Source organism: Anomaloglossus baeobatrachus, chromosome 5 (assembly GCF_048569485.1).
Source record: "Anomaloglossus baeobatrachus isolate aAnoBae1 chromosome 5, aAnoBae1.hap1, whole genome shotgun sequence".
In the NCBI taxonomy this organism is placed as follows: Eukaryota; Metazoa; Chordata; class Amphibia; order Anura; family Aromobatidae; genus Anomaloglossus; species Anomaloglossus baeobatrachus.
Window position 1 is genome coordinate 118,528,806 of NC_134357.1, and position 27,471 is coordinate 118,556,276.

General features: G+C 42.9%; 1 protein-coding gene across 7 annotated transcripts in view; it reads right to left on the reverse strand.

Moving 5' to 3' along the window:
* SORBS1 (sorbin and SH3 domain containing 1) overlaps positions 1-27,471 on the reverse strand; it is a 583,014-nt gene that overhangs the window by 146,289 nt on the left and 409,254 nt on the right. For all 7 annotated transcript variants that reach the window (XM_075348809.1, XM_075348810.1, XM_075348812.1 and 4 more), the window contains exons 5-8: positions 13,989-14,041; positions 13,618-13,686; positions 5,511-5,603; positions 1,536-1,649 (exon numbers count right to left, since the gene is read on the reverse strand). In XM_075348809.1, the coding sequence (XP_075204924.1) occupies positions 1,536-1,649; positions 5,511-5,603; positions 13,618-13,686; positions 13,989-13,998 (286 nt within the window). In that variant the 5' untranslated portion in view covers positions 13,999-14,041. The remainder of the gene's footprint in view (positions 1-1,535; positions 1,650-5,510; positions 5,604-13,617; positions 13,687-13,988; positions 14,042-27,471) is intronic.

Sequence of the window (27,471 nt, forward strand, 5' to 3'; positions counted from 1 at the left end):
CAGCTGCACTCACTTCCTGTTGATTGCTCATTTGGTCCGAAGGTGCAGAGACAGACGCCGGCGCTGATTGGACACGGGGATTACGTGATGTCACAATGTCACATGAGCTGCAGCACTGCTGGAAGGGTGCCGGTATGGGAGGAGAGTATAGGCTTTAACATTTTACCTGGGGGAAACCGGTGGAATCAGAAGGGGTTGTTCTAGTAGTGGACAACCTCTTTAAATTTTAGTAGAAATCTATACCAGCTCACAGTTCCACTGATTTCAGTAAATGGCACATAGACAACCCAGGATGTGCCAAATCTATTAGGTGGCACATGCATTTTCATAAATTTGTCACATCTTGCAACAGAGTCGTTGTGATTGAAACAGCTGTATGAACACTAGCCCAAAGTAAATGTCTCCAGAACTCTTCACCATGTCAGGCTATTCTGACGTTTTTACTTGCTGAATACAGTGTTAGGCTTTTGTTACACGACCATAGATTCTCTCATCTGAGAGAATAAGGCCGATTATGTAAATGACACTCCGAACAAACTGTGATCAGAGATTGATCCGAGTGTCATTATAGTGTAATCTCTTAGATGAGAGAATTGGAGCACAATGAGGGGAGATGGAGAACAAAACATCTCCATCTTCTTCATTCTATGAGTATGCGGAATTCACACTGCACTCAGATGTCATCCGAGTGCAGTCCGATGTTTTCCAAGTACTCAAGAGTTGAACGGGTGAGTGGCATCCGATTTTCAAGTCAAATTTCAGAATGCTGCGATTTTTTTTCTCAGCACAATCAGTATGAGAAAAGAAAAAAAAACCTTGAAAAGCACTGCCTGATTACATATTGTTCTGAGTGCTATTCGATAAAAAAAATGGGCTGTACATTATGTTTGTGTGAGCGAGCCCTTAAGTGGGCTTTATACGCTACGATATCGTTAATGAATTATCGTCGGGGTCACAGTGTTTGTGACGCACATCCGGCGTCATTAACGATATCGCAGTGTGTGACACTTATGTGCGATCTTAAACGATCGCAAAAGCGGCCGAAATAGTTTGCCGCGGAGTGGTCGTCCTGAAACAATCGTTTTTTTCTTATTAACGATGTTGTTCCTCGTTCCTGCGGCATCACACATCGCTGTGTGTGACACCGCAGGAGCGACGAACATCTCCTTACCTACCTCCACCGGCAATGCGGAAGGAAGAAGGTGGGCAGGATGTTATGTCCCGCTCATCTCCGCCCCTCCGCTTCTATTGGACACCTGCCGTGTGATGTCGCTGTGACACCACACGAACCGCCCCCTTAGAAAGGAGGCTGTTCGCCGGCCAGAGCGACGTCGCTAGGCATGCAAGTCTGTGTGACGCTGCAATAGCGATAATGTTCGACAGCGATCACAACATATCGCACGGGGGAGGGTGTCATTGCGCTCGACATAGCTAGCAATTGCTAGCGATGTCGCAGCGTGTAAAGCCCGCTTTAGACTTTGAGTAGAGCCCCAAGCTATTGAGAACAGATTACAAACATCAAATGACTAACTTACTTGGTGAAAGTTCAATGTCCAATGTGGATCTACTTTTCTGGATCTCCCCTTGTGGTGTGGATGCTCGGAGGGTCACTGCTCCCTTTCCTGCACATACTTTAGTAGGATCCACTTCTAAAAGAGATACAAAGTGTCCATTAAAAGAATTATAGAGTCTACATTGTCTACTGTGCTCAGTGCAGATAAATATATGACATATGATGGTGATAAACATCTTTTAAATGAGATACTGCCATGCTTTTCTCAAGTCAATCTATGCTTTCATTCAGAAAAGCACAATACATGAACAGTAAAGCAAAGTGAAATAGCAAAAACTATTAAAGCAATGAAAAGAACAAATGTGATTTTATTTTGTATCTTGACAAACCCTAATGATGTATCTATAATAATATTACAACAGTGAAGAGGTTAAATCCCCCGCTGCTGTACTTTCAGTCTACAGGATAGTATTCTCAGAATTCAGACGCAGAGTGTCCTTCCATGGAGCAATACTATGGCACCACAGAGGAATGGGTTTTATTTAAATGTGTGAAAAGGATGCAGAAAATTCACAGTCACAGGAGAGGCTGCAGACTGTCCGTGCAGCAGCATGCATGTCACAAGCAATGTGCAAACCCCAGCTACGACAGAGGTGCAGGGATGATTCCCCAACAATAGCTTTACATGATTTACAGAAAAAAATTAAGCAGTCTCGAGGAGATTCCAGGACAAATATTAGACAAGTTCACATGATACTGTTTTGTATTACCTTTATAGGAACGCAGACAGCGTGTGTGATTCCAACCAATCACAGATGCTGTCCCACAGGGTGGGGGCAAGGTCTAACTGCAACCAATCACAGACGCCAAAACTGATGATGGGCGGAGTAAGCAGTGAATATGTATGAGAATTAGTGAGCAGACCCGGAATCAGTGTTACAGCCATGTAGGAGACTTGGTAAGTATAACTCTCCTCCCACTAGCACTTTCTATTAACATTTTACAGCTCAATGCTCAGGTCCCCATAAACATATATGGGGTTCAGTGACTGGGTAGATATCTGGGTTTAAGTCTGGTCCCAAACCGTGTTTTTTTTTTTTGTTTGTTTTTTGTTTTTTTAAGGGAACCGGTCACAATTTCTTGGCCTATGAGCTGCGGCCACCACCACCGGGCTCTTAACATGCTGTATATAAGAGCCCAGGCAGGGGGTATAACATAAAAACACTTTATAATACTTACCTAACTGTCATGTGGTGGGCCTTGTGGGAGTCTCTGTTGTCCGGTGTGGGTGCCATCCCTTTCGGCCATCTTCGTCCTCTTTCTGAAGCCTGGGTGCATGATGCGGCTACGTGATACACACTCGCCGGTCCTGCACAGGCGCACTACAATACTTTGATCTGCCCCGCTAAGGATCTGAATGCCAGCGAGTGTGTATGACGTCGGACCCGTCATGCACAGCGGCTAGAGAAGGAGAACAAAGATGGCCAAAAGAGGCGGCGCCGGGATCGGACAACGGAGACGCCCCATAAGGCCCACCGCGCGACCGTTAGGTAAGTATTATAAAGTGTTTTTTATGTTATACCCCCGGCCTGGGCTCTTATACACGGCATGTTAGACTGCTGTATTTAAGAGCTTGGTGGTGGTGGCCGCAGCTTATAGGCCAAAAAAGTGGTGACAGGTTCCCTTTAAAGTCTAGCCAGAACCAAATATCTGCGGGTTCACCCATCTCTCTTCGTTACCATTTTCCAAGAGCTGTAATGTTTTAAATTTTCAGTTGATGAGGCTGTGCTAGGGCTTGATTTTTAAGCCCTGAGCCAATGTTTTATTCATTCCATTTTGATCTCCTCTTATTACAGTTTTTGTGCTGTTATAGTTGCCCATATAAAATGATTTTACAGTACAGCCATGACAGGCATGGGCATCTTCAGTAGACCCCCAGCTGTCATGATAGCCCATGGGAGCCCCATGGTTACGGTGTGTAGTTAGAGCAGCGCACCCCCCCCAGGATGTGCACTGTAAATGCTGCTGTCACAGATTTACAGTGGCATTTAACAGTTAACAGCTGTGGGTGAAGCTCACCTCCAGGCTTGTCTGTTAAAAGCAGATGATGGCTGAACCACACAGCCATAATCTGCCTGCAAAGATGCAGGCTCACTTCTTGAATCAGGGAGCCAAAATATGACATAACTGTTTGTCATGTGTTGGAAAATCGATTAATATGGTCATAGTCATGCAGTAAGGGTGAGCTCACACCAGCATATATCCACCATATGACTGGTACTAGTGCTATTTGATGTTTTATTGGATAGCTCTCGGACCTGTGTGATACTATGGAGCAGTGCCAATCTGATTTTTTTCTCATGCAAATTCGGCATGAGAACAAAATCGCAGCATGCTTTGATTGGCAGCATATCTCGTATCCCGCGCACCCATACAAGTCTACAGGCATCTGTGTACAATCTGTATGCGTTCTGTGATTAACATTGCAATGTGTAGGAGAAGCTTTGTTATGTATGTATTTATTTCCCATGTGTGAAGATCACTGATGAAATACTGACCAAATACTGATGAAACTCAGATCCAAAACACTCGTGACGCTTGGACCATTTTTTACGTATGAGAAAAATCAAGGATGTCTGGATGAGGCCTAAAACTGTTGAGTTTTTAGTAGGAATGTTTTTTCATTTTAAATAAAATTACAGCAATTTTATTAATCATTACACTTTAATGATCGGTATGTCCTTATGTTTTATGTAGTGGATTTTTCCACTGACTACACTAAAAATAACCTTAGGGCGGCTTTGCACGTTGCAACATCGCACGTGCGATGTCGTTGGGGTCAAATCGAAAGTGACGCACATCCGGCGTCACTTTCGGCATCGTAGTGTGTAAATCCTAGAGGATACGATTAATGAGCGCAAAAGCGTCGTTATCGTATCATCGGTGTAGGCTCCGACTTTTTCAAAATTACGCTGCTGCGACAGGTACGATGTTGTTCCTCGTTCCTGCGGCAGCACACATCGCTGTGTATGAAGCTGCAGGAGCGAGGAACATCACCTTACCTGCCGCCGGCGGCTATCCGGAAGGAAGAAGGTGGGCGGGATGTTTACATCCTGCTCATCTCCGCCCCTCCGCTTTGATTGGCCGCCTGCCGTGTGACGTCGCTCTGACGTTGTACGATCTGCCCCCTTAGGAAGGAGGCGGGACGCCGGCCAGAGCGACGTCGCAGGACAGGTGAGTGCATGTGAAGCTGGCGTAGCGATAATGTTCGCTACGCCAGGAATCACAAGATATCGCTGCTGCCACGGGGGCGGGGACTATTGCGTGCGACATCGCAGCATCGGCTTGCAATGTCGCAACGTGCAAAGCCCGCCTTAAACTCAATACTGTTCTACCAATCCAGACATCTAATGAATCCTTGTACAAAAGTAATATTTTTCTTTCCAAACTTTTGATCTACTATAACCAGAAAATTCAAAACAAAACAGTAGGAAAAAAACAAAATGACATCTTGTGCCAGTGGCGGAACTTGAAGCTCATGGGCCCCAATGCAAAAGCTTTAAATGGGCCCCAAATTATTGCAAGTTGATCTTTTCATATGGGCCAAAGGGACCTTTTGGGCCCCTTAGGCTCCAGGGTCCGGATGTGATTGCAACCCCTGCCCTTTTTGTAGTTATACCTCTGTCTGTATTGTATCTTTTATATAACCATGTACTATAATAAAGGTGTATATATAGCTATAATGTAGGTAATTTGCGACATAATTAAAAAAGGCAAGCAGATATAACAATAATCATGCCGTATCATCTGTTTATTAGAAAGCTAGCGGTAATGGTCTAAACATGCCCATCTAGTGAAATGTAAACTAAAACAAAAGCAATTATCAATGCAAAAATGCCAAGCATATATATATGAATGTAATGATACCGAGCGGCAAAGCAAACGCAACACGAAATGCAGAATGAACACTACTTCATTTGCGTTCCAAGCAGAATACCTGGAGTTGGGACAAGATCTGGAAAGTTTTGTACTGTCTTCACAGGAATGATTGTAATAGCAGAGCATGAACGTGTAATTAAAGGAGAGTCATCTGCCGAGGACACAAGAGTAACAACACTGAATACGCAGATGTCACACAGCACCCAATATGCTTTTTATTAACAAGGTTTTATTTTCTTTGATAATATAGAAACATATTTTAATCATCACTGGATACGTCCAATTTCCTTCTAGTCAAAGAAAATACTAAAATTATTTGCATGATCTCTGGAGTCCATAAATCTCCTTGACCCAACTGTTAATTATCCTTGGATTGGAGCAAGTCTTTTGTGATACCATACGGACAAAATTTTTTTGACATTGTATGAACAGATTATTAGATATGTACAGATTTGTATGAACGTTTATCCTTAACAAACACTATTAGAAAAAAGGGCTTTTATCTCAACGTGCTGCTCGCCAGTAGTGTTGAGCGAGTAGTTGACTTTTCGTACTTGCTCTGCTATTAGCTAGTTCTGTCCGCTACTCTCATATTCGCTATGAGTAGCGGGCACAATATAAGGCAATGGCAAATACTCGCTAAGTAAAGAGTAACCTGAAAGCCGTACTTTTCGCTACTTGCATGAAAAATATGGCTTTCGGCTTACTCGCTACTTAGTGAGCATTTCCCATTGACTTACATTGCACCCGCTACTCGTAACAAATATGCGAACAGCGGACAGTATTTGCTAACAGCATAGCGAGTGCAAATAGTTAACTGCTCGCTCAACACTACTCGCCATCCTTCCTCAACAAAACTGTCGGTGCTCATGTATCTCTTCGAAATCAATGCAAATAAATCCCTGCAATCGTAGGAGCCATCAGCCGACCAATAGTTTAGCCTATAATTTGGGCAGCAGCTATTTCTCCCGACTCTTCCTTAGGCTAGGTGCACTTGATCGTGTATTTTCCTCATTCAAGAGAATAAGGTTAATGATGCAAATCACACTCTGATCAAATTACAATCAGAGTGACAGCCTAGTGTGCTCTGATTCTCTCGGATGTGGAGATGACGGGAGAAAAATTCTAAGTGATAATTGGACTGCACTCAGATGTCATCCAAGTGCAATCTGATGTTTCCATGGACTCACTGATTTGCATGGTCAAGTACGATCTAAATAACCCATCAAACTCTAGCATGCAGTGATTTTTTTCCTTGAACCGGCTCAGTCTGAGAAAAACAAATCTGACATGTGCACAGCCCCATAGAATTACATTGGTTCGACTGCAATCCAATGTTTTGTCAGATCGCACTTGAACCGAAAATACAGCCATGAGTCCTTACACAGGAACACTTGTTATGCTGAGTGCCCCTTTATTCTCTACGAGAAAGCCAGACTCCTCTTGTGACAGCTTAGCTCTGCAAGAAGAAAATCATCTGTTGAGGGAGAGTCAAGAACTCATTGGTTATGAGCAAGGATGCTCACCACTGTTCGATACTCAACGGTGCTCAGCCGACTTTATGGATCCTCAGGAGTGTCATTCATGAAACATCCAACATCATCTTCAGTGAATGATGGGAGCCGGCGCCTCAGTGAGAGCCACTTGCAGTCTCTGATTATTTCTACCCTCAGCGAGAGCCAATGTGTTGGGATATTGTATGTAAAAAAGAAAAAAGGAAAAAAAATGTCCACCCTCCCCCAGAAATGCTCGACTAATGGCTGGCTGTATGTGGGTGGAGAGCAGGACTGCCCTTCACTAATTGACTTCCATTATACTCGTTACTCAAGTCTGCCCCATCAGAGCTTCTGACCAGCTCGACTCGAGTAAAGAGCCCTTGAGCACTTTAGTGTTCACTCATCATTACTACTCATATAAATTAGACTGTCAGCTGAGCCCTTAAGAATCAGGCGGTTCAGCTGATGTTAGTTCACTTTAACGTGTATAGTGGTCTTTAGAAATGTTTAACTGTCTTTATAGAGTGCTGGGGATAAAAAGTGATTCCCAAACTTCTAAGAAAACACAATTTGTATGCAAAACATTAAAAAACAAGCATATAATGGTGAATGTATGCTGTGCAGTTAAAGGGGCTCTCCACTAACTGGACATCTCAATTTTAAAGTAAGTAGTCCCCATTGTAAAATGAAGTCACCAAATACTTCCGCACTGATGCTGCTTCAGTTATGTTGGCTCTAGCTATTCTTTTACTACTTTTGCTTGTCTGAGGTTCAACCGAAGACCTGACCCTTGGATAAATGAAGAAGTGAGAACGCTGTAGTCCAATAGCAGCCACTGATTGACTGCAGGGTTCACGTGACATAATATCATAATGCGAGCAGCGTCAATGCAACAAGTGAGGATATGGTGGTTTTATCTTACAAGAGGGATTAGTGAAGTTAATTTAAAAAGAGATAGTCCGGGTAGTGGACAACCCCTTTAATTTTTGCTTTCTTCATACAATTGAGTATAATTTTCTTGATGGTAAAACAACATGTATAGAGGAATTGTGACTATCGTGACTCAAAAAACATTACTCTGTTCACATGGCACCCATCAAAGCCCGCTCTACAAACAAGGTGCTCTACTCTGTCATCGAGGCCAGGTAAGATACTGGGGATCTTCCCATGGTTTTATATTTAGTAATTAGTACAGGTAAAATATATCTTAGTACCATGTTAGCCAGTAGAGATAAAAAAGTTTGTTTAAAAGAACTGAAGTCCTCAGTGGTTGATAACTTTTAATGGCTCACTGAAAAGATGGTAATAATAGCAGCCTTCGAGACTACCCAGGTCTCTTCATCAGGCTCAGTATAACACAAAATCTGAAGAGTCACATATTTATACACAACAGGACATAGAATAGAGCAGTAAATAAGACAAGTTATGTGAAGCAGAACTATCACTATGGCAAGGGGGCAAACTGTTGTGGCCATAAATATTGCAGCAGTTCATAGATAAGCAGTGTGAAAGCCCCCCCCCCCCTCCCCCATGGTCTGTGGAGCACATTTCTTAATTGATGTAAAAAGACATAAATCCATGTGACACATTCATTCTGCTCTTGCAATCTGGTTTTCAATTGTTCTTGGGTGGTAGCCTTGATTTAAAAAGGTCTTTCTGAGGCCCTCAAGGTGAATGTCTATCTGTAGTGTTGGAACATATCCGATTGTACCTGATGGCCTGACTGTACACTATAGAGTTTTTTTTATAGGTTTTGGATGAAAACTGGCCAATTTCAGGTATGTTGGACGGTCAATTGCCTTCTTGTACAGGATGTCTCTTTCATTGTTCTGTAGTTTAATGATGGTGTCCAAAAAGTTGATTTCAGTGCAGGAGTAGTTGAGTGTTAGGTTGATGGTGGGATGAAACTGATTAAAATGTTCAGGGAAGGTCTTCAGCTGTTCCTCAGACTCTGTCCAGATGATTAAAATATCATCAACGTAATCATGCAACGTTAGTAGGCCAGAGGCCTGATCGTACAAGAGGATAAAAAGTCACTCTCAAGCTTGGCCATGAAAAGGTTTGCATATTGTGGTGCCATTTTGCTTCCCATTGCAGTTCCAGTCTCCTGTAGATATAGGTTATTGTCAAATGCAAAGTAATTATGGGCAAGGATGAATTTTGCAAGTTTCACCACAGAATCGACATCAGTTCCTGTATTTTCCATGAAAACTTTGCAAGCATTTAATCCATCCTAGTGTGGAATATTCGAGTACAAGGATTCCACATCCATGGTGGCAAGGATGGTTCCCTCTTGGAAGAGGACCTATTGCTGATAGTTTTTTCAATAGGTCAGTAGTGTCCTGGATTTAGCTGGTTGTATCCCTTACCAAGGGTTTAAGGATACCCTCTACCCATCCAGAGACTTGTTCAGTGAGGGTGCCCACGCATGAAATGATGGGTCTTACTGCATTTCCAGATTTGTGAATTTTGGGAAATATGTAGAATGTGCCTATTCTTGGACTCGCTCGTATCAAAGCAGGAATGAATGTGTCACATGGATTTAGGTCTTTTACATCAATTAAGAAATGTGCTCCTCAGACCATCTGGGGACATCACAGCTCTGGACCAGACCACTATCAGAGGACAATAAGACTTTCACACTGCATATTTATGAACTGCTGCAATATTTATGATCACAACAGTTTGCCCCCTTGCCATAGTGATAGTTCTGCTTCACATAACTTGTCTTATTTAGTGCTGCATTCTCCTGTCCTGTTGTGTATACATATGTGACTCTTCAGATTTTGTGTTATACTGAGCCTGATGAAGAGACCTGCGTAGTCTGGAAAGCTTGCAATTATTACCATCTTTTCAGTTAGCTATTAAAAAGGTATCAACCACTGAAGACTCTCAGTTCTTTTAAAGAAACTTTTTTTAGGAATTAGTATAAATTTCTTAATAGAAAAAAACCCAAAACAAAACATTGATGTTTCTATAATTTACAAATAAGCCAATAAATGACTTGTAATTAGTCACGTAATTAGAGATAGGGAAGTGACTGGGCTGTAAATCAAACTAATTAGCTAAATAGCCATAATCAGTGTATAATTGTGACAAAGTGACATCTATTTATACGACAGGCAGCCTGAAGCTTCACAATGACTTATTATGGGACTAGGCGACTGAATAATGATATTTCCCAGAATTAAAACTAAAATTATTTATTGACATAACATTAGTATCTAAACATATCAGGAAGGGGACTGCAAAAAGGATCTCTCAGAATGACAAAGCCTCAAAAGCAGCAAAAGCCCCAAACCCACCGCGTGCTTTATTTCTCCAGCTACTTGTATTAAAGAATACATAGTGTGAGACTTATAAAGATTGGGCAACTGGTCAGTAGACACAGAAGAGGTCTTCTGCACAAGAACCGTACATTGGCCCACCAAAGTTTAAAACCTCATCCTTAATGCACAACGCTGACTACTTTGGAGGTGGAAATGGACTCCTTGAATTTTGGGCCCTGTGCAGCAGCACAGGTAAAACTAATAGTATTTCCACCCCTGGGACCGCTGGGGGTACAGACAGCTTTCCTTCCCCCTTTTTTATCTTTCTTTCATAGGGTCATACTCCTAACAAACCATTTTCTACCTTTCTTACAGAATTGATCATATAACATATTATATATAGTGTTGAGCGGATCTCACACACTCTCACACACACTCTCTCATCCGCCGGACCCGGATTATTGGCAGTCCGCTCAACTCTAATTATATAACATTTTAAATAGGTTATATATACAGTATATAAAGTAATTTAAATCCCAATGGCACCCACAGAATAACCTCTATACAATTTTCTGAAACACCCCTTTATAGGCCGGGGCAGAGATCCTCTCGAAAGCAGGAGCTAAGGGCGAGAGCTGCAGGAAGGATGGTCATTGTGTACTACTGTAATGTCTGACTGGTCGCAGCTTCCACAAAGCTCATAGTGATGTCACATGAAAGTAATCATGATCACGGTCACAATATTTGGGATGCACAAAGGACTGTTACAAAACAGGTATATAACTCATTGATGTCATACTGAAGTGATATATTGCACACAGTGATGTAACAGCATAGGTATATTACACAGTGAAGTCACAGAAGAAATACTACATACAGTGATGTCACAGAAGAAATATTACACACAGTCATGTCACAGAGTATAAATATTACAAACAGTGATGTCACAGTAGAAATATTACACACAGTGGAGTCACAGAGTAGGAATATTACATACAGTGATGTCACAGTAGGAATATTACACACAGATCTCACAGCGTAGGAATATTACACAGTGATGTCACAGCTTAGGAATATTACACACAGTGATGTCACAGCGTAGGAATATTACACACAGTGATGTCACAGAGTAAGAATATTACACACAGTGATGTCACAGAGTAAGAATATTACACACAGTGAAGTCACACAATAGGAATATTACACGGTGATGTCACAGCGTAGGAATATTACACACAGTGATGCCACAGCGTAGGAATATTACATACCGTGATGTCACAGCGTAGGAATATTACACACAGTGATGTCACAGCGTAGGAATATTACATACCGTGATGCCACAGCGTAGGAATATTACATACCGTGATGTCACAGCGTAGGAATATTACACACAGTGATGCAACAGCGTAGCAATATTACACAGTGATGCCATAGCGTAGGAATATTATACATCGTGATGTCACAGCGTAGGAATATTATACACAGTGATGTCACACAATAGGAATATTACACACAGTGATGTCACAGCATAGGAATATTACATACCGTGATGTCACAGCGTAGGAATATTACACACAGTGATGTCACACAATAGGAATATTACACACAGTGATGTCACGGCATAGGAATATTACACACAGTGATGTCACAGAGTAAGAATATTACACACAGTGATGTCACAGAGTAAGAATATTACACACAGTGATGTCACAGAGTAAGAATATTACACACAGTGATGTCACAGCATAGAAATATTACACACAGTGATGTCAATATTACTCACAGTGATGTCACAGCATAGGAATATTACACACAGTGATGCCACAGCGTAGGAATATTACACACAGTGATGCCACAGTCTAGGAATATTACACACAGTGATGCCACAGCATAGGAATATTACACACAGTGATGTCACAGCATAGGAATATTACACACAGTGATGTCACAGAGTAAGAATATTACACACAGTGATGTCACAGCATAGGAATATTACACACAGTGATGTCACAGAGTAAGAATATTACACACAGTGATGTCACAGCATAGGAATATTACACACAGTGATGTCACAGCGTAGGAATATTACACACAGTGATGTCACAGCGTAGGAATATTACACACAGTGATGTCACAGCGTAGGAATATTACACACAGTGATGTCACAGCATAGGAATATTACACACAGTGATGTCACAGCATAGGAATATTACACACAGTGATGTCACAGCGTAGGAATATTACACACAGTGATGTCACAGCATAGGAATATTACACACAGTGATGTCACAGCATAGGAATATTACACACAGTGATGTCACAGCGTAGGAATATTACACACAGTGATGTCACAGCGTAGGAATATTACACACAGTGATGTCACAGCGTAGGAATATTACACACAGTGATGTCACAGCATAGGAATATTACACACAGTGATGTCACAGCGTAGGAATATTACACACAGTGATGTCACAGCGTAGGAATATTACACACAGTGATGTCACAGCGTAGGAATATTACACACAGTGATGTCACAGCATAGGAATATTACAAAACAGTGATGTCCTCAAACTCTGGAAATGTTCAAGAGCAGGTGTTAGAATACAGTCACTCCCTGGTGACGTGCTGTATGGCAATTAGGCTAAGTGCATACTGTCTGCCCACTTGGCCTGTAGCATGTCGGATGCTTTTCCTGATGTATACTGCAATGTAGCCATATCCATTTTGTTAACTAAATACAGATAAAGCTAAGTGCACATTGTGTTTGTGTCCAAGAAGCAGAACATTTTTTAAAAAAAAACACGTATGACCTTAAGGCTATGTTCATACGTTGTATTTTTGAAGCTTTTTTTATTTTATGAAAGTGAAAAGCTGTTTTTTTACAGTACCAGAAAAAGCTATAAGATTTCAGAAATCTCAAACACAGAGCTGCTTGTTTTTTTTCCTAACTTTTTTTCCTAGCTTCTTTTAAATCTACAGAATGTCAATTCTTTCAGTGTTTTTGCACAGTTCTTTCACCATAGAATGCAAGTGCGAAAAACACTGGAAAAAAACACAACCATGCATTTTTTTTTGTAAATAAAACTAACTTTATTAAACAACTAACACTAATAAATCTGCACCAAAAAAGCAGCTGAAAACACAGCAAAACTTACTTTTTGTAAACAGCTTTTTTACTGCCAAAAGAGCAGGTTTTAGCTGCAGAAAAAAACAACAAAAAAACAACGCTGGAAAAATGCATTGTGTGAACATAGCCTAAAGCAGGAAGAGGCCACATGAGGGCAAAATATTTACATTTAGGTTGCATTATCATAATGCACATTTATCAATATAAAATTAGTATTGTACAAAAATGTACACAGTAGGAACGAGCATTTATATTTTCAGAATTTCTCACCTTTATCTTGTATGCTGCAATTTGATGTTATTCCATTGACAACGTTGTTGGATATGCGAACTTCATTATCTGCATTACACAATATTTCAGTGGTTACAATTTTAGACATCATACTCAAACTTTTGACACTTACGTGACTAAGTAATTCGATGGTCAATGAGTCAATCACTAGTCATCTTGACTACTGGCCATCCAAATTGTATTATGACAAAGAGGTTTTGTATTTCTCCTTCATGTATACAAACTTTGGAATTAAATAAAGAGTATTTGTGTCTAGTAAATAGAATACAATAAAGATAACTTCTTTCCACAGCACCAATAGCAATTGATGAGCAGAACAATGTAACCCAACCATATTGAGAAAAGCTCACCAGAATTCATGCTGCGTCGTGTACAAATCTTCTCACTCAGGGTTTGCTTCTTTCTGTATTTTGAAAAGGGGAAAACGACAATGTTTATATCATGCTGGGTTATGCTCAGCCTTAGTCAACATCACATTCTGTCATAAGTTCGAAGGTATGTAGAAAATCTGCCAGCAGAACTTCCTGGGCCTTATTCAGCACATATGACCATGTATGGTGTCCCTGTCTTCCTAACCCATAAAATCTCATCCTTCCTATTCAATACCAAGGAGGATGAAGTCATGAAACTGATGTCTTACATGTGAAGCAGCAGACTAAGGATACATATTACACCTACAAGTAGGATTATCTCATCTAGGCTGCCATCACACAAGCGACAATTCTCTCTTCTGAGAGAATCGGATTGATTAGGGTAATGACACTCGTCTCAAACTAATCCGAGTGTCAGTGTACGGTGATCCAATTCTCTTGCATGAGAAAATCATATCACAGGTGCAGAGGAGACTGAGAACTTTAAGAGGTTTTCCACTACTAATGTGATCTCCTTTCTTTTATCCTAACTCTTCCTAACTTAAACTTTCCTAATACACTTTTGCTATCTACTCTGCTCCTGTACGCTGATCTCAAAGAGGCTCATAAATACCTTTATTGTTGTAGCTTTGATCCTTCCAGCTGCAGACCAGAATCGGGCCAAATGATCAGGGCACATCACTAGTGGGGGCTAAGAGGAGAGTGAAGTGTGATCTGGGTATGTGTGCCTAGACCGCTGTCACTCACAGAGAGGCAGCTGTGCCCCCACCAGTGATGTGCCCTGCTCAGTTGGTCCTATTCCGGTCTGCACCCAGAAGATTTAAAGGTACCTTCACACATAACAACTTACCTGCGATCCCGAAAACGATGCGACCTGATAGGGATCGCAGGTAAGTCGCTGGGAGATCGCAGGTGAGATGTCACACAGTGAGATCTTACCAGCGATGCAGAACAATACAGATCGCAGTAGCGACCTGTATAACGATCTCAGCAGTCACTGTGATCCTGTTACACAGTGTCAAACACAGCGATGTGTCCTGCCCAGCAGGACATCGCCTTTGAAGAAAATGGCCTGGACCATTCTGCAACGACCAGCGACCTCACAGCAGGGGCCTGATTGCTGGTAGGTGTCACACATAACGAGATCGCTAACGGGATCGCTACTGCGTCACCAAACGGTGACTCAGCTGCGATCTCTCTAGCGATCTCGTTATGTGTGATGGTACCTTAAAACTACAACAACAATAAAAGGCATTTATGAGCCTCTTAGAGATAAGCTTACAGGAGCGGAGTAGATAGCAGAAGTATATTAGGAACGTGTTAGTGAGGAAGAGTTAAGGCCACGTCTCACTAAGCGACATAGCTAGCGACATCGCTGCTGAGTCATGGTTTTCGTGACGCAACAGCGATTTCTCTAGCGATCTCGTTATGTGTGACATCCAGCAACGACCTGGCCCCTGCTGTGAGGTTGCCGGTCGTTGCTGAATGTCCTAGACCATTTTCTTCAACGGCGATGTCCTGCTGGGCAGGACACAATGCTGTGTGACACTGTGTGACAGGGTCCCAATGACAGCAGAGATCGTTATACAGGTCGCTACTGCGACCTGTATCGTTACTGAGTCGTTGGTAAGGTCTGACTGTGTGACATCTCACCAGCGACCTCCCAGCGATCCTTACAGGTCGCATCGGTTTCGGGATCGCTGGTAAGTCGCTAAATGTGAAGAGGGCTTTAGGGTACCGTCTCAATAAACGATATACCAGCGAATCCGACCATGATATGACCTGGTCAGGATCGCTGGTGCGTCGCTACATGCTCGCTGGTGAGCTGTCAATCAGGCAGATCTCACCATCGACTAGTGACCAGCCACCAGCGACTCGTGGAAATGATAGTTACCTTGGTTACCAAGCGCAGCATCGGGAAACTAAGCAAAATGCTTTGCTTGGTTACCCGATATTTACCCTGGTTACCAGCGCACACCGCTTAGCCCTGGCTCCCTGCACTCGTAGCCAGGGTACACATCGGGTTAATAAGGTAAAAAATAAAACGCTTCGCTTGGTTACCCGATGTGTACCTTGGTTACAGCATCCGCAGCTTCCAGACGCTGGCTCCCTGCATATTCAGATCGTTGCTCTCTCGCTGTCAAACACAGCGATGTGTGCTTCACAGAGAGAGAGCAACGAGCAAAAAAATGAACCAGCACTGTGTGTAACGATCAGCGATTTCACAGGTGGGGCCAGGTCGCTGCTTAGTGTCACACAGAGCGAGATCGCTGATGAGGTCACTGGTACGTCACAAAACCTGTGACTCAGCAGCAATCTCGCTAGCGATCTCGCTATGTGAGAAGTACCCCTTGGGATAAAAGAAAGTGATCACATTAGTAGTGGAAAACCTCTTTAAATTGTTCATCTTCTCCATTGTCTGCGCTTGCATAAATTGGACTTCTCTGGGATGACACCCAAGTGCAGTCTAATGTTTTACACACCCATAGACTTGAATCTGATTTGCGAAGTCACCCACAGTGTGTTGTGATTATTTTCTCATACGGAATTGACATAACATTGGGCCGAGTGCTATCCAATAAAACATCAGATAGCACTATTCCGAGTTATACGCTCGTGTCAGAGAGCCCTAACAGAGGATCCATCACCACACCTTGTATGTCTGTTTTAATAAATATGTCTATTCTTTATGAAATAACAATCCTGAAGCCGCTATTTTTTTCCTTTTTTACCTTTGCACTGCACGGTTCCCCTGATACTGCTGCTAGAAATGTATGCAGTGGTTGAGTAGTTGGTGATTTTCTTTTACTTCAATATTTGTAGCCAAAACCAGGAGTGGAACAATCAGAGGAAAAAGTATGATAGAATCACGAGCACCACTTCAGTATTTTTTTACCCACTCCTGGTTTTGACTTAAAATAAATATTATGGAAAAAACTCCCCAAATACTCAGTGTGTGCAACCTGGCTTAAACGGACAATTGGTTGATTACTTCTGAGAGCTGTAGGACCTAACGTCTGACTGGTGGAGGTTCTGGGTGTCAGTCTCCCACCAATCAAATTTTGATGACCTAAAAATAGGCTGATCATGAAGAATATTATACCTCAAACTTTGAAATTCTCTCAAAACATCAGAGGCCCTTGGTGGACTTCATAGACTTTGGGAAATTTGGAATTTCAGAATGAGTTTTTGTGGGGTGCCAGGATATCATTAGATGGAGCTCTAGTAGCTGAACACACAGAAGGCAGGAAATTGGGCATAAACGGTATGAAGTCTGGAAGAGTGGGCACATCCCCAACGTCATAATCCCACACACAGTGATCAATGAAAGCTGGCAAACATGATTTAACTTTGCATACAAACTTAGCATTTGAATGACAGTATGTGAAATGTAGGGTAACAAGCCCTTTCCCTAGATAATAACGACAGGGTGCGGACCCTGGAATGGTGATGGGATTTATAGAATGCACATGCAATTGTCCAAATTACCCTAGTCCAGATTATCAATCAGGGCCGGTGAAGGGGTGGGGGGTGAGGGGGGGCAGGGTAATTACTTAGCTTTATTAAGCCCAAGCCGGGCCCCTCTTCACCAGGCCCCAGTCACAGCCACAGCAGAGGGGCCCAGCAGTGTCGCTTCACACATGGCTAAATTCCTGCGAAGCCTTTCTAGGGCATCTCATGCAAATTAGCTATGTGGCTGGAAGCAAGGCAAGTTGAGCAAAGTAGGGAGGCGGCACGTCATCCCGCGGTCCACCATGATGAGGTAATCACTCTGCAACCTCATAACAGTGCTGTGGGCAACGCAGAGGTGGGGAGGACACGACATCCGGCAGGAAATGGTAGGCACTCCTTGAGCTGAAGATCCCAGGTGGTGGTAGGGGGGCCCATCCAGCTGAAATCCATCGCAGCTCAGAGAGGATGCTGTGCGACGTGAGACCCGGGGAGGGCGAGTAAAATGTTTGTGGGTTTTTTTTGCGCCAGACAAATATACAAAGAGAGGCCGCGGAAGGGAATATATACAAAAAGGAGGACATATATACCAGGAAGGGGACAAAAACCCGGATGGGGACATTAAACAGAATGTGCCCAAGAGGGGAATATGTATACACCAGGAGGGGCCCTGGAAGGGGACATATATACAAGAAGGAGGATATATACTGTATACAAGGAAGTGAATAAAAATAAGCAACAGATGGAAATACATTCATATATAGAAGGCCACTCAAAATAGTAATGCAAAGAAAAAGAAAGCTGAGTTTAATATGGCCAAGCATAATACAAGTACATGATGCACCCAAAAAAATATATGTAAATATTTTTATTTTCACAATGTCATAAAGAAATGGGGGCACTGTCATAAGGAATGGATTATTAAAAGTATAACAGTGATTGGAATCAATACGAGTCAGAGATATCCCATACAAGGACCTCAAACGGCATCATATATATCAAAATAATCCCAAGATTATAAAAGTAATGCACAATGCAAAGTTAGTTATATGGATAGTCCTACAAGGCATGTATTAGGACATCGTCCATATCCCAAATACAGGTTAGAGCAATCACTCACCCATACTAAAGTGCCGGTGCAGTCGCCGTATCAAGGTCCAGTAGGAAAAGAGGGAAGCCCCGACGCGTTTCGCAGAGATGCTTCCTCGGGGACCTTGATACGGCGACTGCCGACTGTAGACATCTACACCAGAATGTGCACAGGAGGAGGATATACATGCCAGGATGGGGACATATATACCAGGAAGACATATATGCTAGGAAGGGGACAATAAAACAGGATGGGGACATACATACCATGAAGAGCCCAAGATGGGGACAAACAAGGCAGGCAGGCAGGGCCAAGGAAGAGGACATATATATACCAGAAGCATATTATGTGTGTGTGTGTGGGGGGGGGGATAGTATCGCGGTCCAGTGTGCATTGGGAATATTATACAGAGGAGCAGTGTGTGTGGGGGATATTATACAGAGAAGCAGTGTGTGTGGGGGGAATATTATACAGAGGAGCAGTGTGTATATTATACAAAGAGGCAGTGTGTGGGTGGGATATTATACATGGGGCAGTGTGGGAGAAATATTATGGAGAGAGGTGGTGTAGGAGGTTGTATTATTAATTTTCTGAGGGAAATATTTCATTTTCTCGAACAACTTCAAGGGTGCTAACACTTTTGGCCATGACTGTGTGCGTATAAAAGGAAGCAATTGATTGCAGCTATAGATTCCAAAGGGTCTGCTACCAAACATTAAAGTTGAGGGCGAAAAGAATTTTGTCCGGCCTATTTTTGGAGTTTTGTATGAAACTACCGGTATGTTGAATTTGTCTTTTTTTCCCCCTCTTTTTTTGTGTTATTCCAATACACATAAAGGAAATGAACGTGTGTATAACAAAACATATGCGATTGAAATAATTTTCCGGAACAATCTCAAGGGTGGCAACACTTTCGTCCATGACTATAGAAGCCAAAAGGAATCAGAAAACCGCCTTAAAATGATCAGCTTATTTGCTTTGATAAAGCCTTAATTTAGGTTGATGCTATTCAGTCATGCATCTCTCTTAAACTGTCTGCAGTCCAAATTTTGAGTCACTCGTGGTAGCATGCATACCACTCTCTTTCACTCACACTAGAGACGTACTCAGATATGAATAGAAAGTAAGACTGATTTATTCCGGAAGTGGTACAAATATTTAAACGGACTTATTGGCTAGGTGCCAAGAATATGTAACACGTCTCCTATTGGATAAAGTAGAACAGCTTATTCTGTGATATACAATTTACTGTAATGTGCTTGGTTCCTCATTTATATTAAGCAATGTCAGCATGATTCACTTGTCACAAGACTCTGTCTGTCTGAGTCTTATGCCAAGAGATATATGTGTGGTACAGTTCAAACACCATCTTCAATCCTGTTCTTTATGGATATCTCCATATATACTCCTATATACTCATAATCTTGTCCATAACAGCTTCATACCTAAAAAGCTTGTCAAAATACTGCAGAAACCCTCTTTAGGAACACTATAATGGCAGTTATTAGAGGATATGTTCTTCATACTTTTGGTTTCCAAGGTAACAAAGTAATGACTGACAGAATATTAAACAAAAATGTTAGAAAAGAAGAAATTCAAGGATTTGTACCAAAAGATTATTGTTTTTATTTTATTTAGGGCTTCACACAATTATCAGATGAAAGGCATAATTTAGTGCGGTGTTTGTTCTTGTGAAAAGCTGAACAGGATGGATGACAAGTAGTGAAATTAAACTAACTCTAGAAGAAAAGTTAACTTAGTTTAAAAAAGTTTCAGCTCAGAAAGTATCTGATAAGCAAATATATGTAATGTGGAGGCAAACTGATAACAGAGCAAATGAGCTACTATAAGATAAACTGTTCTATCAAAGAAAGAAACAGAATTACAGAATATGGATACAACATTCCCATGGAGTTCAACTTCTCCTATGGATGTAAAGAAGCTTTTCGTAAGTGCACTAAGCACATGGGATTAATGGAGAAAACTCAATTTTTAGAACATACCACAGTCGCTTAAGTGCGATCAATACTGTGCATTAATGGACTCCGTAGGCATAAATCACAGTACAGATTTATAATAGCAATGTACAATTAAGACTACATTCAAAAAGTCAATAGATATGTGGGATAAAATTGCATGAAAAGTTTTATGACCAGTAATAAAGTCTATTGCTATAATCCCTCCAGATCTGCAAGTACAAGTGAAAGAAACAAAATAAAAATGAATGTAAAATCTTTTTTTAAAATTTTTCAGACAAACAATAATCAATTTACAAAATTGGTCAGCGAGGTGTCTATTGACAACATCCGCCTCACCAAGGACAAGCGTCTACCAGACAACACATTGGTGAAACTTCCTTTGAACTTGCCATAAATTGTCAAACAGATATTCCCATCTTAAACACTGGTGGCTGCTGAAAGTTCTCATGTTCACCTTCTTATATGACCAACCCTGAAAATAAGCAGGATTTTTCAGCCATTTTGGAGTATTCTTAAAATATAAGTCCTACTCCAAAAATAAGCCTTAGTTGCAGATCATTATACTAATAGTATTCTGAAATAGGGCTTGGGCAGCTCTTTCATGATATGTACGGTAAGTTATTGGTGTATGATGCTGTAAACCACTGCAGTTTATAGGCATATGCCAGCTAATTAATGGAATGAATATTCACCCCTCTTCCTGCCCATAATTCTGCCAACCCCTCTACCAGAGTCGGAGATTTGAACTTGTGTTAATGAAATAATGAATATTCACCCCTTTCCCCCGCCAGCATCATTGATTGACTCAGACTGTCATCATGGGATTTTAGCACAATGCTCGCACTGGCCGGCGATTCTTCTCACCAGAGTGTGACAGCTGCATAAAATACATACTGACACGCTTGGGTCAGAAGAGAAGCCAGACAGTGCGAGCATTGCACTGCGATCCCACGATGACAGTCTGAGTGAATCAATGATGCAGGTAGAGAGGTGGGCAGGGAAAGGGGTAAATATTAATCATTTCATTAACACAAGTTCCAATCAATGATGCTGGCAGAAGAGAAGGCGGGAAAGAGGGTGAATATTTATTAATGTTATTAAAGACAAGTTCCAAAGAGTGACGCTGACTGAGGGGTGAATATTCATTCCATTAACTAGCCAGCATGTGACTCTTCACTTCCAGTGCTTACTTACAGCAACAAACATATTATGGGCAGGGGTAGAGGCAATTATTCATTTTTCATTAACAGGTGACCCTAAATAAAGTATAAGACATCCCATGAAAATAAGCCCTAGCACATCTTTTGGAGCCAAAATTATTATAAGACACAGTCTTATTTTTGGGGAAACACAGTGTCGCGGGCGGGGAGGAGGGTGTCAGCACACTACGCTCACCCCCTTCTGCTCGGGTCCGGCGGCCGCTGCTCAGTGGTGGCTCGAGCTGTAGGCCGGATCCCGGGGGTTTCTCGCCCGTGAGTGAAAGGGGTTTGTTGGGTGTGGGGATTGTTTATAGTCCGTGACGCCACCCACGGTTGTGGTGATTTCACCACCGCTGCTCAATACGGGGATCCCGGGGATGGTGATGCGGAGCAGCCAGGTGTTGTGTTGCCCCTCCGTGGGTAGGGGTTGGTGATCCCGGGGCCCGGTGATGTTTTGGGAGGTGCAGGGCCTGGTGGGCGCAGGGACGCGGGGGCAGCGCTGTGCCTTGCGGCACTGTGGTACTCACTCAGCCTGAGACGTTGACACAGTTTTTACGGTAAACCAAACGGCTGGTCAGACGGTCCCACGGACGGCTGCACTTGCTCTCCCGGTAGATGACGGTGATGTCCCTTTTCCTAGCACCTTGGTGTACTTGTTGGTTGCGATGGGTCCCCACCGGAAACCCGCTCCCCGGCTTCAAGCTGGACCGGGGGAGCTCTACTCTTTGCCCGCAGGCGCTGGCCCTAAGAAACTGGTGCCTTGGCGGTGGCGGTGTCTCTTTTACACTGGCTGAGCTGTTGCCTTCAATCGGGACTTGGTTGTTGGGGTATCTAAGTCCCCTTCACTGACGGATTCGGCAAATTATGGCGACTCCAAGCCTTGCCGGGGTCCGAGAGGCCCCTGCCCTTGTGCTGACTGTCCTTCGGAACACTGCTCCAGACCGCCGGGCACACAGCCTACGGGGTCCTTCCAGGAACTTCCAAACGGTCCCCCTTCAGACAGTCACCGCCGTTGCTGACCTTGCTGACCTGCCCTGCACACAGCTGGACTCTTCAGGCTTTGCACACTCTTTCTGTTCTGTCACCACTCTTGCTTTCCTCCTTTACTACTCTTCTTCCTTCACTTTCACTAGACTCTGTTGTTTACTCAAGCTCGTCCCTGAGCTGACTCCACTCTTGCCCTGCCTAGGCTAATCTTGCTGTTTACTCTTTCATGTCCCTCACTGGACTGCCTGGTTCTTCCCGCCTCCAGAGCTGTGATCTCCTCGGTGGGCGGAGCCAACCGCCTGGCCCACCCCCTGGTGTGAATCATCAGTCTCTGGAGGAAGGCAACAAGGATTTTTGGTTAGCTTAGATGTTTCTACCTGGGATGTAGGGTGTGGTGGTGTGTGACCTGTGTCAACAAACATATTATGGGCAGGGGTAGATGCAATTATTCATTTTTCATTAACAGGTGACCCTAAATAAAGTATAAGACATCCCATGAAAATAAGCCCTAGCACATCTTTTGGAGCCAAAATTATTATAAGACACCGTCTTATTTTTGGGGAAACACAGTACGTCATACTCAGGCTCAGACTGATCCACGGGAGAACAGGGGAATCCCCCAGTGGGCCCTTTTGGACACAACAGACAGTATCTAAATTAAAAAAAAAAGACCCATTTTATTATTTTAATGAAGCATAGGCTGAAATTACATTAAAGAGCAGCTGCAAACTGCATAGTATCCTTGGTACCCCAGCCTGATATCGCTCAAATTAATCTGATACCAACAGTATCTGCACAATAACCCTTACATTCAATGTTCTACGGCTCATAAACTGGCCAAGAAAAAAACCTCCAAAACACATGACAAATATTCTACCATGAAAGCCACATTGTTAAATTTACAGCTTTAGGGAATAAAGGAAAAAAATGGACATGCAGAATTTCAAACTTGCTTTTATAGAGCAGATGGCCTTTACACCAAGAAGTGCCATGTGCTCAGCACATAAAACAAAATCTAAGAAAGTGATTGTGAGAACTTGTATTCTGCACTAAAGTGACCATTCACTGTTCTTCTGATGCCCGCCATCAGTGCAGAGTGGCAGATGACGTCACGGCCGCTCTAATTCCACCGCGGATTATCTAACGTATGATGTCATGGACAATCCTAATTGGCTGCCATGGATTTTGTGACAAATATTACCATAGTCAGAGTAGGGTTAAAATCAATCATGTAACCATAAAACACCAGCATTCTTCACTAATTAATTTCAACGACCTCTATGAAGACCAAGTTACAAGTTGTTTGCTATAGGACAGTAGCTAGACCCAAAAGTTCTATAAATACAACATGGTCTCCTCTTACCTTTAGCTGTTATTTTCTTTGGTTGTTATATGCTTTTCTTGCATATTTCCAATTATTAACCAACAGTGCGAGAAAAACCTTGCGGCTCCCAAATGACCCGTGGTTAAGAAGAGCTCCTGCCTATTGCACATTATAAAGCCCCCTCCCCAGCCATCCTCTACCTTGCTTAAATTAGATTTGTTTCTTGGTGATGTCATCCTGTCATTGGCTTCTTCATAATCAACCATTGCTTTTAGCGGCCTGACATTGTTTTGACTTTGACATCGACCAGACAAAAAGCAACATATGTAGAATACCTTGTTCTACAGTAGGCGATTACTCCACCATCTAGAATATGAAACCTGTCAGTAAGAATGATACTGACTACTAGAACAAACTCGATTGTGTCAAAGGAATAATTTTCATTAGCAAAAAAGTAGATCAACAGACAATGCTCAGGTTTCAATGGACAAGTTCCAAAATAGCTGGCAAGTGATCCGCACACTGACACCAGTAAGCGTTCCAGCAGTGCAAGACCAAACCAATGGCTTTTACTGTATAAACAGCTGTCTATTGGGAAATACCTAATCTATAAATCAAGATGAGGTCTCAAGCAAAATATGTGAATTATCCAGACTACAAATTAGACGCAAAGGACGTTATTCTAAAAAGAAAAACAAAAAGAGCAAAATAACCTTGAATCCACAGTAGCAATACGGTTTCTACATTGAAGAAGGTAGAAGCTTCTGTTCCTAATATGTAGTATCTAGGGCTGGAGAGATGAGGAAATATGAGGAATTCTGCTTGATTGAGTGAAATAATACAAAATGTTTGCAGCATATATGCTGTATAGAGTTCCACTGTTCAATCCAAATCATCACTTGTTCCATGTAGGTAAATTATCAATAAGGGTATGTGAAGAATGGGTTTGTCTTCAAGACATTTCACACTCTACAAACACTTGAAGGTTAAATCACCTCCTATGAAATTGCTCTACTAATATATGTATTTAAATATGTAAGGAATTTTGTGGGCTCCTTTGGGGGCTAAATAAGCAATGAGTGATTAAGTACAGTACATTAAATAAGGCATCATGTGATTATTCTGAACAGCGGTCCTTGCCTCAACTGGAAAGAAGTGTTTCCATTAGGTCCCATGCATAGTGCTGTGTTCTGGATCCATTTAGTACAGATTTGTAATATAGCCCATACCACATTTTCACATGCCACCAATTTCATGATATGATGATATGGTGCAACTCATGTTGTATTAAAGAGGTAAGCAATGCTTCTACTCTGAGAACATAAAACCCCACAGAGATACCATCTGGTGACCCATTGAGTCTCCTCAGGTTCAAATGCCACCAAAGACAACATCTGCAAGGAGTTTAGACGTTCTCCCTGTACCTCCTTGGGTTTCCTCTGGGATCTCTGGTTTCCTCCCACATTCCAAAGACATACTGATAGGGAATTTAGATTGTGAGCCCCGATGGGGACAGTGATGATCGCATCTGTAAAATGCTGTGGAATAGCGCTATATAAAAGTGACATTAAATAAATACTGTACATTCTTTATAGATGTTGAATCAGAGACTTTTAGGATTTTTTAGTGACCGTTCATATATTTATTTCTTATATGATATTCGCAGTAACTGGGCAGTGATATATAGCAGACAAGGATGCAGGATACATAGCATTTTAGATTAGGGACTTTTTGCCATTGTCTAAAAGTTCGGCTACATTCACAAATCTGTGGGACACGTCCTAGTGCTGCAGTTATTTTTCTAGGACAGCACACACCGACCCATAGAGTTTCACTCAACCATAGACCCATTTGTTTTAAAAACGGGTAAATGTCTTCAGGGCAGGAGACTTGGCGCATGTCCTATTTATGGATCAACTCAGCCATTAAAAGGGAACCTGTCACCAGATGTGGGGCCTATAAGCTGCAGCCACCACCAGTCAGCCATTATATACAGCATTCTAACATGCTGTATATAAGAGACTAGGCCGCTGTGTAGAACATAAAAACACTTTATAATACTCACCTAGGAGTTCGCTCAGGTGCAGACTGGTCAAATGGGTGGTGCCGTTCTCTGGTGCTGGCGCCTCCTCTTTCGGCCATCTTGGTCTTCCTTCTTCTGAAGTCGGCGTGCATGTGTCGCGGGCGGAGGGGACGCGCTCGCCACGCTCGGGTACGGGGCTTCTGCTGCTGCTGCTCGGTGGCTCGAGCGGTGGACCGGACCCAGGGCCTCGAGCAGCGCTCCTCGCCCGTGAGTGAAATGGGAATGGTATGGTTAGGGAGATTGTTCGTGACGCCACCCACGGGTTGTGGTGATAATGGCACCACCGCTGCTGGTAACGGGGATCCCGGGAGAGATCGTAGGGTGCAGCTAAGATGTTATCCCCTCCGTGGGCAGGGGTTGGTGATCCCGGGGCCCGATGGTGTAACGGGGAGGCAGGGTTGGTGAGGTGCAGGGTTGCAGGGACAGCGCGGCGCGGTGCCAGACGGCACTGGTGTACTCACTCAGACAATCACTGACAGAGTTGTAGGTAAACCAAAACGGCCGGATGGACGGGTCCCGCAGCCGGCTGCAGTGTTGTTGTTGTGCTCTCCCCGGACGGCTGATGGTGGCTGTCTTTCCCTGCACCTTTGAGACTGTTCTTGACTCCTGTGTGTGGAGACACGGGGCTCAGTGGGTGCTCTCGTCCACTAAAACCCGCCGCCTTGAGAAAGACAGCGTGGCTCAGGGCTCATCCCAACTGAACGCCGGCCTCCTTAACCGTGGGCGTAACACTACTCAGACAACACAGGGTGAGGGAACCACAATAATTAGACTTTATTGGATCCCCAAACAATTAACGGCACATAACTAGCAAAACACACAAATCTAACAGGCAACAGAATCTCACCCTTCCGCTGGCTCACCAGGGATGTAGAATGTCCATGCCTCAGAGGTTCCAGGGCTATTTACTCCAATCCAGCAGCACCCCGCTTTCAGCGGGCACCCACCGAGAAAGGAATAATGCCAAATTTAGGAAGCTGTCTGAGGTCTGAAAAGTCTGTAACAGGTGACTGAACTGTCCCAACCTGAGTGTCCTCCTTAGGTAGTCCTGGTATGATGTTACAATCCTGGCAGCCGGAGTCGAAATCCCTAGGCTGTGGATATGGTCTCCAACCAGAACCGGAGTCCCTAGATTGAAGCCTTAAGATATCCTGAACCTCTAGTCAGCTCCTAAGAGCTTAGACTGGATCCATCAGCATCCATTAACCACAACCTGGTGGCTTAAAGAAATCCCTTTTATAGCCACAGCCTTCCACTTAGATACACTGCGTCCTCATCGATTGGTTGGACAAGATCGCCTCTCCCATTGGATGAATCTCAAGCTGCATGGACAATGTTCATCCAAATGAT